A 13,437-nucleotide genomic window follows, 5' to 3' on the forward strand; every position below is an offset into this window, starting at 1 on the left:
TAAGTTAAAATTTAAGAATTAAAAAAAATTCGGGTCTTATCGAGTATTGTTCGGGTCGAATTCAGATCTCAGGTTCAACCATGTGTGTTCGGGTCAGGTCTCGGGTCCGGCTGGACCCGACCCATTGCTATCCTAAGTAGAACTGGTGCGTGGGATAAACTTCCTACCATAAGGTCAGTGAGACATGCACACATTCTTTGAACTATGAAGTATTTGATATTATAAAATTTTGAATTTTAGGTCACGAACAAGTTCAACAATATTTTTTGGGTGTAATTTTTAGGTTTATGAACCCCTTCAAAGTTACATTTTGGAGTTGCAAAGTGGATTATCCGCTACATTGTTGAAACTACAGAGTATATTATTTGTACTTTAAAATTCTAATTTTAGTTTACAAAGAGTGACCAGACGAGTTTTTTTATTTCGATAACGTGGGAATCCGCACCCGCTACCAGAAAGTGCACACCGGGTAAACCTCAGGCCCAAGACTAGACAAGTTCTTTGAATGATAGGTGGAGTATTTCAGCAAATTTATTCACTCTCAGGATTGGAGTCAAATTTTATCACTAGTTTTACTGTTTTATTTTATTTATCTTAAAAACTATCAAATCAAACACTTATTTTTTATTTATTATATTACATTAAAATTTAATTTATTATATTTGATGTGATATTTTTTGAAAAATAAATAATGCAAAATGAATAAAAATGTGTTGGGTAAACAAAGATCTCTCAAATTGTATAGTGCTTGTAAATTATCCAAAATACAATATATATCTAAGTTGTGTAACTTAATAAAACATTTATTTATTTTCAACTTCCGCACTAACTCAAATAGAAATATTATCTCCGTCTGGCTCTAATGGTCTCGTTTACCTTTTGCGTTATTGTACTTAAAAATATCTTTATATTTGTATAATATTTTGCACAAATGTCATTATAATAGTATTATAAGACACTAATAGAAGTATTTTTGTCATTTTCCCTTAATTTGTATTATGATTTTATATAATAATTAATATTCAAAGATCAACATACAAATATAAACAGGATCCTTAGAGTCGGAGAGATGTAGCATTATTTTAATAAAAAAATTATGCCCAAAATTTAACCAAACGCACCCTTGTAAACAAAATAATACAAATATTCTGTTGATTTTTTGTCCAAATAGGTCCATCCCATTTTATAATACAAAACACACTCATTCAGCTGCCCAATATACCTTGGCCCTGGCCCATTCTATAGGTCTGCGACCCGAGCCCACGCCTAGACCCGCAACCCTTGCCTCAACCCAGTTCCCTGAACCGCTACTCCAACCCGACTCTAGGATCCGCATTTTTTTGAAAGGTTTCATCTCCTCCTTTGGATCTAGGTCTTGCATCTGAGCCGTTCATCATATTAAACTCTATTTATATATTTAGTGAGAGCATTCATTCGACTTTGACACTTTCTCTCTCGAGAACTATTTCCTCTCTAGCTTCTTCTCTCACTCATGACCCCTGTTCGGCTATTTTTTCCGGTGGTTCTACGGCAATGCCTTCCTCATGTTTGTGTGTAGTTATTTGGTGCGATACTCCCTCTGTTTGTGTTTTTCGTAGCCGAAAGGGGCTCGTTCAACTTATTAGGCGTGTGATTTTGTTCTTGTTGCCTTATATCTTTACTGTGGGGATATTTTTCGGTCTGTTGTGTGGATTTTGGGCCGGTGTTATTGTTATCGTCGTTGTTTGAGTGTGTTTATGTCTTTTTTTGAGTTTTCGAGTTGATTTGAGGCTGAGCTTAGTTTTCGAGTTGATTTGAGGCTGAGCTTACAAAATCTAAAACTAATTTAATATTTTTACTCTCGTTAATAAAATCTTGGTTCCGTTCATATATTTAATAATATATTCCTTTCCCAGGTTGAACATTCTTAATAATTGGATTCCACGTTCATAAATTTATTTATTTATTTAAACTATTATTATTGTTATTATTATCATTATTATTATAACGAGGAGTTTTATTAAAGTGTTTTTGGTACAAAATGAAAACATATCAATCATTTTATCTTATATTTTGCGTTAGAGAAGTTAAACTTTATAAATATATTATTTTTATTTTTCTCATATAGAAATGCATATTGATTATTGAGAAATGCAGTGTGTTTATTCAAGATATTTTTTATTATTTATTATTTTGTTTTTTTGTTTTTAATTATACTTTTCCAATTTTACGAAATATCATATTTATTTTATTACTCAAATATTTAATTTATTTATTTTAAATTATATGAATTTAATTTTACAAAATATGACATTTAATTTATTATTTAAACAAAAAAACTCACCAACTATATTTCTATATGAATTCCCACATACTGGAATCATCCTATCGGATTAATTATTTTCTTTCAAACGATTGATCAAATCGCTAAATTTCTTTCATAATTTTCGATTGAATAGTCCATTCACTATAGTTCTCATTTTGTGCTGAATTTCTTTTATTTACAATTCCTTTTGCTATCCTAATTTGTTTGCAATTTCATTCACCGCATTAAAGACATTCTTTAAAGTAGCTATTCTTAAAATATACATTGAATAAACAACTCAAACAAACATAATAACTTGCAAATTAAATTATAACAAACACAGCAAAAAAACTTCGGAGAGTATAAACCAACCTTTAAGGGGCTTATGAAGATTGCGCCGATTGGACTTGGAATCGACAATTCGGGCATCGGCTATGAATCGAGTTTGAATCGATTGAATTTGTTCCAACATTTAGATTTACAAAATTGATCGAACAAGAAGTCTTCTTCTTCTTGCCTTAAATTGATTTAAGGCGTGCTTGTTTGGTCTCGATTTAAGTTTCAGTTTATGTCTTTAGTCTCTTATTTTATTATACTAATTTTAATTTTCGATTTGGTATTATTAATTTGAATTTATTTTTATTAATTAAATTATATTTTGTTTATAAAGTATTATTTGGTAAAGTCCATCTATTAGTTATATTAATTCACAACTCTTTAAAATTAAATTATTGTTTCATACAAAAAGTTGCCTCGTTTATAAATTATTGTTACATTCAGGACTTTTTTAACCAAAATAGTCAAAGTATTTATCATGTATAATATATTGTTTTTCTTTTAATAAATAATACTCCTATATTATATAAATTTCATCGAAGAAATTATCATAAAAAATTCTATTTCTAACAATATGTTCAAAATTAATTTTTTTATTTTTTATTTTACTAAAAAACACATTAATTTGTTTGTTTAGTATTTTAATTTAATTTAATTTTTTTTTAGTGTCAAAAATAAAGAATAAAAATACTAAAAAATATATATTTAGAATTATATTTAAAAAAAATTATTGAACAAACAAATTTTTACATTTATTTAGATCAGATAAATATTTTATATTTATATTTTTACTAATTTTTAAACTAATCAAAATTTAGAAATATTTCCTAAAAACATATCAGATTTATTTGTTTAGTATATTTATTTGATTTTTATTTTTTATTTTATGTAAGTATAGAAAATAATTTTAATAATAATAATAATAATAATAGTAATACTTAATAGAGTAATTGAAAGAGAAGAAAATATATCTCTACAGAAGTGGGTACAACTCATCCAATGGCGGCCCTCTCTCTCCTCCTCGCTGTATATTCTCTCTCTCTCTAAAAATTGAATCCGCGTGCCGAAGAATTCCTACTCAGGAATAAAAATGAATCAGATAATTGAAATTTTAAAAATGAATTATTTTTCATTTTCTATTTTTATTTTTCTATCATGTGTAGAGAATGAGAAATAAAAATTGAGATCCTACAATGTGTGTTTATTTGTTTTTGTTATTATTATATTAGTATTATCTAATTTTTGTATTTTTTAAAAAAAAATATATTATTCCATTTGAGTTACATCTAAATTATTATTCAAATAAAATTAAAATAAAAGATTTACTAACTAAATAGTACAATATTATTTACAAATTTTCTCTTTATTAAAATTCTCTCTTTTCTAGTTCATCATTCATTTGTATTCATTCTCTTATTTTCAACTCCCAATACATGGTTTCCTATATTCATTCAAATCATTTATATATTTTAATTAAAATATTTTTCAATTGAATTCTTTATTTTATGAAATAAAAAAATTAATTATCGTTTTCTTTTCAAATTTATTTCTTTTACAATTTTATTGTATACTATTATTTGTTTTTAACTCTATTTTGTATACAATTCACCTTAAAAAAATAGAGTAAAAATGTTGAGAATAAATATCATCGTTAATTGAAAAGTAAAATAATCATTTCAATATCTGCCAACTATTCTTACACATCACAACATGATAATAATGTTTTACAATTGGCAACGACACTAAAACCGCCAATCAGATAATTTTAATTGAATGGATCCGTATCCTAATTCCTCACGTTCTTCTTTAATCTGCTTTGCCCAACTTTCAATCGACTCACCACAGTCCATAAGGTAGATCAATCTAAGCTTGGGAATGTCAACAAAGCCAAGAGGGTCAGGTAATTTTTTGAATTTGATACCACGAAGGAAGAGTTCCTCAAGGCTTGGAAAGCTACCTTCCTCTGTTTTCCAATACTTCAAATCAACAAAACCAACACGCAATCTTTTCAGTCGAACAAATTCCTTTTTAGTTACATTCCACTCAAGCCCTTTAACACCACCCGTTCTAATTACAAGAATTTCCAAATTGGGTAATAAACCAATGCTCACCATCTCACTCCACCAAATATTAGTGTTTCTTATACTCAACTTTCTCAGAGAACGTGGGAAAGAAATGTCTTTAATGGAAACCATCCCATAAAGATCAAGTGACTCAAGCCTACACAAATGGACAAGATTGCTAAGGCTATAGTATGGCCCCTCCTCCACATCTCCTGAAAAATAGTATATTATAAGTTTCTTCACATTCGGAATCCTCTTGTAAATCTCTTCACTACACCTAAAATCTATCACATAAGATAGAGTTTGTAAGTTTTCCAAAGTACAACAAGACTGGAATTTTGGAGGTGGCTCAGGTAAAACAATATAACTAATAATTTCTATATGCCTAAGTTGTGTCATCGTCCAAAACATAGATGGTAGAGTAATTTTTGTAGGAATGCCATGTATGGATATAGTTTGTAGGTTCCAAAGAAATGGTAGCATAATAATCTTTAGCATGAGCTTTTCTGAATCAAAAGGAACGGAAAGATACCTGAATTGCACAAGATGCACAATTGACTCCACCAAATTGTTGTTTAACAGGTACGAAGCTTGCGAGGACAACAATTCCAATAAGTGGCTACCATTCTCACTATGTAACCCCCACAAAAACACAGCGGAGGTACTTGACAACTTTTCAACAAGGGTAAAGTTCTCCTTGTGGGCTTCCTTCAGCGACAAGTCTCGTACCAGATCATGGACACCACAATACTTTGCTTCACCTGAAACCCCTCTCCTGTGAACTAAGATAAGGTTTCTATCAATAAGATGGTCCAAGTACTCACGTGCAACATCTTCCAAAATCTTACCGTTTATCGGTTTTAGAAATCCCTCCGCAACCCAAAGCTTGATGAGTTTAGAGACTTTGATACTCTCATCCTCTCGAAAATGTGACATGTAAAGGAAGCAAGGCTTCAAATGAAGCGGCAAGCAAGTGTAACTCATACGCAATATCTTAAAGCAATGTTCCTCATTTTCCCAAGTTAGAATTGCATTTAGATTCTCAGCAACTTGCTCCCAGCTCTCCAATGTCTTTTCCGTCCTTCTCAAAACTCCACCAATTACAGCTATTGCCAACGGAAGACCTCCACAACTTGTGGCAATATTCTTTCCTATCTCCTCCAATTCAACCGGGCAAACTTCTTCCGAGAATACCATATCACGGAGTATGTCCCAACTCTTGTCTTCCTCTAACAATTTCATTGCATAGGGAATGTCCGAGCCAAAATCATCTGCAACACCAACCATCCTCGTGGTCAACAAAACCCGACTTCCATCGCCATTTTCGGGAAGGAACCTTCTTAACACGTTCCAGACCTCAATATCCCACACATCATCCAACACGATTAAGTACCTCCTTCCAAACAAACTTTGGTAGATAAACAGTTTTATATCCTCATCACTTTTTTCCTTCATATCACGCTTATCTATAGCCGATGAGAGTGCTAAAAAAATTTCTGGCAGAGTGTATGTTTGAGAGATGGTAATCCAAACGCGAATGTCAAAGTGCTCAACAACCCAATCATTATTATAAACATTAAGAGCCAGAGTCGTCTTACCAATCCCACCCATCCCCACAATTGGGATGGTTTCCAGCTTGGATCTGCGCCGAGTGAGTTTGTCCATGATTTGAACCAAAGCATCGTCCAGCCCCACCATAGGATTCTTCGCAGTTGGAGCTGCTTGACTTGAATGAGGAGCAGCAACAATAGGAGGATTGAAGGATTTGAGATCCACAGCGACAATTTCATCTCTTACTTCCAACGCCCTTTCTCGCAGCACATCCATTTTTCGTATAATTGCTTGAATGTCTCTGGCGTAGGACGGCAGATCTAATTCCCCTAAATTAATGTATGGGCGAAGAACCTGGACAGACACAAAGGATTTTATGATACCCTCAGCAGCACTAGAGGCGTCCATGATTTGTGTCGCCAATGCGTCTGCAGCTTCTGATTTGCCGTGAAAGTCTTCGAGAAAAGCCATAAAGTAAGAGAGGCGATCGCGAAGCAACTGAATCTGCAGCTCGTCCACACAATTATTCCAACGGCCAGAGGGACGCTGGATGTCGTGAAGAAGTTGGAGAAGGGAAAGGACAGCGGCGTAAGACGATGCCATGGATGAGATGGATGGATTAGCAGTAAGAATAATGTTAATGTAGAGAGTGAGAATGAGAAAGAGATTAAGGAAGGAGAGAGTCGTCTTCCAAGTCCACTCACTGATTCTGATCAGATTTATCAAATAATAATTTTGAATTAATAATTCCAAGTGGCAGAATTAGATTCCTGTTCACTTTACTAATTAATAATTTTTTATTAGAAAATATTGAGATATTATATTTAAAAAAAAATTAATACACTTTTTTTATTAAAAAATCAAATATTTTTATTATTTTTTTATTTATTTCAAATATTTTTTTATAGATTATATATATGTATTTTATTTTTTTAAATTACAAAATTTTCATTCGTCTCAGTTAAATTGTCATTAATATTGGGTACTTAGTAAATAATTAAGAAATATATTAGTAAAAATAATTATAAATTAAAATTAAAATGATTAATTAAAATAAAAGATTATGAATTTTAAAATGTAATTAAAATATATAATTATATTTTTTTTAAAATGAAAATGACAAATTACGTGCTAATGGAAATAAAAATAATTGGCAAAATTAAAGATATAATTTAATAGTCGAATGCTTATTTACTTTCATTTGCTTGATGTGCTTTTTCGAAATGCTGAAAATATATTACTACTAAACAAACTAGTATAGTTTCATTGAAATCTTATTTTTTTTATTTTTAGTTCTACTAAAAAAATTATCATATATCATTTTTTGTTCTAATATTAAAATTTGCATAATACAAACATGGCCGTGTTAGACAGCGTGGAAGATTGAAGAGGTTTCTCTTGGTGAATGTGTTTGGACATCGGAGGAAATTCTCACAGCGATCGTCGGAAGAAGTGATGGAGAAGGCAACAGACAGAAGGAGGAGGGAAGTGAGAGCGGTAATAAGTGAAAGTTTGTTGCGGTAGTAATGAGAGAAAGTTAAGATATAAACATGGATGTGTTTGAACATATGTCATTATTTGACCAGGTGATTGTTTGTTTGAATACAAGGGTGTTTTACATAATAAGATCGTGTTGTATCCAAATCAACGTCATTTCAACTTACGTCGATAAATAAAATTTTGAATTGTCTACTTTTGATAATTTTTTTTTTGAGTAGGACTAAAAATAAAAATAAAAAAAAATTGGATTTTGGAACTACTTTTGATTTTTGCTCTTTTATTTATATATTACTCCTATTATTACTTTTTTTCTTTTAATATGCGTTGATATTCTAGCCCGGAACGATTTAGTTTTAACTCATTGTCTGACTGTCCGACCCGATCCAACCGACAACATGACCCGTAATTCAGATCCTACATTTTTTTTTTTATAAATTTTGAACCTTTGGATAATATACTTGTTGATGTATTTTTTTCAACAAACAAAAAGTAAAATCCGAAAATAGGAAATTATTTTCGAACTTGATATATTTAGCGTCTGCGATTAAAAATCTCTAAACACTGTACAGTACAGAAAATTAACTGGAAATTTAAATGATGATCTCGGAATCACTGACTTTGTCGTCGTTTGAAGTTGATTGAAGATGAGATGTCAGTTGCAAATTTTAATCCTTAAATACTCTTCAGAAACGTACTGTAAACCGTCGCCCGAACGGTTATAACGCTTCTTTTTCAACCGTCTGCTAACCCCTCTTCTGCTGACACGTGCCTTCAGCCGACCGAAATTATCACTCTCATTCACTTTCAACAGTGTCCGACCTCCATACCAACCGATCTGCCTATCCAACCACGAATCGGCTGACTCTTTGGACCGACCGCAGATCTTCCGTCCTTCTTGGACCGACCGCAATCCTTCTGCCTTGTTGGTCCGACCGCCAACCTTCCGACTTAAAAATCACCCGACTTGTGGGTCCAGCCGCAAACCTCTCGACTTACAGACCATCCGACTTGTTGGTCCAGCCGCAAACCTCCCGACTTATAGACAATCCGACTTGTTGATCCAGCCGCAAACCTCCCGACTTGTACATCATCCGACTCACTGACCAACCGACCTGCGAACTTTCCGACCTGCGGACTTTCCGACCTGCGGACTTTCCGAGCTATAGACCTTCCGACCTGCGGACTTTCCGAGCTACGGACCTTCCGACCTGCGAACCTTCCGATCTGCGGACCTTTCAAACTGGGAACTTTCCGACCTGCGGACCTTCCGACCTGCGTACCTTCCTAGTGCGGATTTTCTATTTGGATATTTGCACTCAAGTTTTTTATTTTATTTTAACTTCACACTAATTTTCTTGTAATGCAAGAGGCAACTGCTGAGTTATTGGCTAAATGTGGTCAGTCAAATAATGTTGTTTCCTCGTTTGGCGTATGTTAGCTACATAAAATCCGATCAAGCGATGTGGTACCGAGCTTGCAAGACCTGCAACAAGAAGGTTACTGAAGCTGTTGGCGCCGGCTATTGGTGCGAAGGGTGCCAGAAGAACATGCGAGATTGCAACCTCAGGTCCGTAAATTTCCATACAATCCCGACTTTATATATATACATCAAATTAAACAAATAAAGCTAACCAAATCGGTTTTCCAATTCCTCCCTTTACAGGTACATAATGGTTGTTAAAGTCTCGGATGCAACTGGCGAGACGTACCTCTCTGTATTCAACAAACAAGCCGAGAAGATCATCGGATGCACAGCAGACGACTCAACGAGCTAAGATCTCAGGTCACCTCCAGTACACAGAAAATCTAATACGAGTTCCATTTTTTTGTCATTTTCGTCGATGGCCATCAATGCTCACAAACTTCTTTTATTACTCGCAGGACGGCGAGAGTTATTACCAAATGAAGCTGAAAGAAGTGATGTGGAGAGCTCGGCTTTTGCGGGTAAGCGTTACACCGCACGAATACAATAACGAGAAGAGGCAGAGGATAACTGTTAGGAGTGTTGCAGCAGTAGATTATGCGGCTGAATCTAAGTATTTGCTCGAACAAATTTCCAACAAAATCAAGGTTGTGTCTCTCATTAAATAGGTAAAGTTTTTAATCCATCCTTGTTAAGCTTTTGAACCACATTTTTTCGTATCTTTTGGTGATCTCTCGGTAATTTCTCTCGAAAGTTACATTCGTGATCCTACATCAAAGCATTGTGTTATTAGCGAATGCACCTTTCGACAACGTTTGTAGATAATCTGTTCGATTATATATGTACCTTTCGCTACGTGGAATGTTTTTACTATACAACGATGTGTCAATGGATCAAGCGCAATATTATTTTGCCAACATTAGAATCGAGACAATGTACTTTTCATACAGAAGCTTTGAAGAGTATACTATCTGTATTAAGCGATGATCGCAGCTGTCCAAGCTCGATCAAGGCATTTCCGATTTCCGGGGGCAAGTTTTTATCCTCGCACGCATTGTAATAGCATCCTCGATTTTTAGTATCCGCAGCTAGTTTTCACCAAATCGAACGGCTGTTCCATAGATTGGCCTCGTTTTATTTTACTATTTTTTATACCAGTATTTAATTTTTATGATTTTTATATTATTCAAATCGCATAAAATATTGGATCTAAATTTTTAAATTAAAAATATAGCTAAAAAATACAATAATATTTTTCATATCCAATTTATCATTGTGATCGGTTTAGTTTTTTTTTAAATGTATATATATTTTTATATTTTCTAAACTTAATTATCTGTTTTACCAAAGAAAATAATCAATTCTATTATCTGAACACACCATTAATTTCTCGTTTGTGGAGTCTAATAATAGAAATTTTAAAAATATATTATTTTTTATCAATTCTATTTTTATTCCCCTCCTTTGTACCTTTGTAGACCACGATAACTGAAAATTGAACTTCTACAATTAGTTTATTTATTTATTATTTAATTTTTATAAATTTATTTGAAAATATGTATATTCTAATTCCATAAAAATTATATCTAAATTATTACTCAAATAAAAATTCCAGTATAATTCATCAATTTTTTTCCTAGTTAGATTCATTCTTTTATTTTTCACTCCCAATATATTGTTCTTTCTATCTCGATTCATTTAAGTAGTTGTACTTTTATATATATATATATTTCAACTGAATTATTAATTTTATCCTGACTGTCACAAGTCCAATATCCACACCTTCTATATGTTGCAAAAGGTGCAGTAAAAGTAAAGCAAAAATATTTAGAATAAATACAATATATACATGATTAATTGAAAAAGTAAAATAATCATTCCAATATGAAATTAACAAACCTGACAACTATTCTTACACATCACAACATGATAATAATATCAAATTATAATCGAATGCAACGACACTACTATCTATCAAATCATTCTAATTGAATGGATCCGTATCCTAATTCCTCACGTTCTTTTTTAATCTGCTTTGCCCAACTTTCAATCGACTCACTACATGCAATAAGCTTGATCGATCTAAGCTTGGGAATGTCAGCAAAGTCGAGAGGGTCAGGTAATTTTTGGAGAATGACTTGCAGTTTGTTGAGGGGTGAACAATGCGGCAGTACTCTTAAAATTATCGTCTTCTTCATAGAGTGGACTTTGTTCTGTGATTTTTGGAGAAGTGTCTTCAGATAACAACAATGCTCTTTTGGTAATGCTTCGTGTTGTCATTCCAGTATTTATCGAAGCGCTTGAGATTTTGGACGCGATGGGTGCGCCAACTTCTTTGGCGGCGACGTCGGCTTGAGCAGCAACTTTTGACGCAACGTTGGAAGTCTTGATCTTGTAGGAAGCCATTGGTTGTTGAAAGTTCGTCGGAAAGAGAGATGAAAGGTACAGAGGTCCCACTGGGCGTGCCAAAAATTTGTGGACAAAAAATTGTGTTATTTTTAATAAACACAAAATTTGTACAAATTATATTTCATTTGAATTTAAAGCGGGTCCTATTCTCTAAATGGGTCCTTTGATTCTCCTTCCGAGTCGATTTGTTTTCCAACTTAGTTTTCGATGGCTTCTTTGATCCGAAGAGGTTTGGTCTTCGGTTTGACTTTTCCGGCTTTTGGAGGGTTTTGGTCTCCGTGCGGGCGATTTGATCGTCAGGTTTGGATTTGATGTATTTCTTTTAGACGATCCGAGACTTTGATATTTGATTTGGCTTTGTCGCTTTTGGAGGACTTTGGTCTCCGTGTTGGCGATTTGATCATCGTCTTTGGATTTGTTGTCTTCTTTGGACGATCCGCGACTTTGACATTTGTTTTGACTTTGCCGCTTTTGGAGGACTTTGGTCTCCGTGTTGGCGATTTGATCATCGTCTTTGGATTTGTTGTCTTCTTTAGACGATCCACGACTTTGACCTTTGCTTTGGCTTTGCCGCTTTTGGAAGAATTTGGTCTCCGTGTTGGCGATTTGATCATCGTCTTTGGATTTGTTGTCTTCTTTGGACGATCCGCGACTTTGACATTTGTTTTGGCTTTGCCGCTTTTGGAGGACTTTGGTCTCCGTGTTGGTGATTTGATCATCGTCTTTGGATTTTTTGTCTTCTTTAGACGATCCGCAACTTTGATCTTTAGTTTGCCTTTTCCGCCTTTTGGAGAGCTTCGGTCTCCATGTGGGCGATTTGATCCTCAGCTTTGGATTTGATGTCTTCTTTGGACGATCCGCAGCTTTGATCTTTGATTTGTCTTTGCCGCTTTTGGAGGGCTTTGGTCTCCGTGCGGGTGATTTGATTATAAGCTTTGGATTTGATCTCCTCTTTAAACGATCCGCAGCTTTGATCTTTGAGAAGGTGGATTGGGTGCTCCATAACGCTTTTAGCGGCGTGTCCCTTTGACTTTTAGATCGAAGAAGGCCTGGTTTGCGCCTTTTATGAAGAACACAACGAACATCTTGAAGCTTTGAGAGCGGCTTTGGAGGCTCTTCCTTGGCTTTGATGGATTCCTCGATGGCTTTGAGAGCATTAATCCTTCCTTCGGCTCGGACATACGACGAAGAACGTTAACTTCATCGATTCGCCAACCAATATTGGATCATTTGTCCACATCGGTGACTTTTCGACGAAGAACGCTTCGAATGACACGAAGAACAATGAAGAACATTGCAGAGAGTCTAAAGAGACTTACCCTTGCGCGAGTCTTCAAATGAACTTCGGTGTGTCAAATGAATTGGCCATGGCTCCTATTTATAGGGGATGGGTGGCCTTGGCTTCCTTTTCGGATGGTGCCACGTGTATGGAAAGATTTTATAATCTTTCCTTTTCCATCAGATGTTGTTTTCCATTCTTGACGGACTTGATTGTGCACGTTCCTTTCTTGCCAAAATCTTTATATCATTGCCTTTTTTGGAAGATATTGATTTATATACTTCCTTTATTGACAAGATTAATTTATTTTGCTGCCAAATTTATTATGGCTCTATTTATGCACGTAATATTTGTACAATATCTTCCATTTTAACCAGATTTTTGCATTAATGGTTGATATTTATTGTACAAAAATTAACATATATGCATAATTAAATACCATATATTTATTTTATTGGAATTTTATTTTCTTCCAAAATACGTGATATTTAATTGATTTTAGACATATATTTTTAGTGTCTACAATATCATTATTGTTCACTTAATAAATTTATATTTATTTTTTTATACTAATATTGAATATTAATTATTA

At 33.7% G+C, this 13,437-nt stretch overlaps 1 protein-coding gene and 1 pseudogene across 5 annotated transcripts; one reads left to right on the forward strand and one right to left on the reverse strand.

Annotated features, from left to right (window-relative positions):
* Nucleotides 1-3,595: 3,595 nt before the first annotated feature.
* On the reverse strand, nt 3,596-6,915 carry LOC127241020 (putative late blight resistance protein homolog R1A-10). 5 transcript variants are annotated; one of them, XM_051259896.1, is made up of 2 exons: nt 5,216-6,915; nt 3,596-3,694 (listed from the first exon to the last, which is right to left on the reverse strand). In XM_051259896.1, the coding sequence occupies exons 1-2, from the start codon at nt 6,835-6,837 to the stop codon at nt 3,664-3,666; spliced, it is 1,653 nt and encodes a 550-aa protein (XP_051115853.1). In that variant the 5' UTR covers nt 6,838-6,915; the 3' UTR covers nt 3,596-3,663. The 5 variants fall into 5 exon arrangements, with proteins under 5 accessions (XP_051115853.1, XP_051115851.1, XP_051115854.1 ...); XM_051259894.1 differs by lacking the exon at nt 3,596-3,694 and having other exon boundaries at nt 4,253-5,465; nt 5,532-6,915; XM_051259897.1 differs by lacking the exon at nt 3,596-3,694 and adding an exon at nt 4,729-4,895.
* A 2,228-nt stretch (nt 6,916-9,143) lies between these two features.
* Nucleotides 9,144-9,930, forward strand: LOC127240999 (replication protein A 70 kDa DNA-binding subunit B-like; annotated as a pseudogene).
* Nucleotides 9,931-13,437: the final 3,507 nt, after the last annotated feature.

The sequence above is a fragment of the Andrographis paniculata genome, unplaced genomic scaffold, assembly GCF_009805555.1.
Source record: "Andrographis paniculata isolate CXL003 unplaced genomic scaffold, ASM980555v1 Contig80END, whole genome shotgun sequence".
NCBI classification, from domain to species: Eukaryota; Viridiplantae; Streptophyta; class Magnoliopsida; order Lamiales; family Acanthaceae; genus Andrographis; species Andrographis paniculata.

What these genes read in the sequence shown, in the direction of transcription:
- LOC127241020 (XM_051259894.1), bottom strand. Translation starts at nt 6,837, where the DNA reads ATGGCATCGTCTTACGCCGCTGTCCTTTCCCTTCTCCAACTTCTTCAC. An exon ending in ATTTCTAAAACCGATAAACG is followed by an intron (nt 5,466 to 5,531) that starts GTAAGATTTTGG and finishes ACCTTATCTTAG; the next exon opens with TTCACAGGAGAGGGGTTTCA.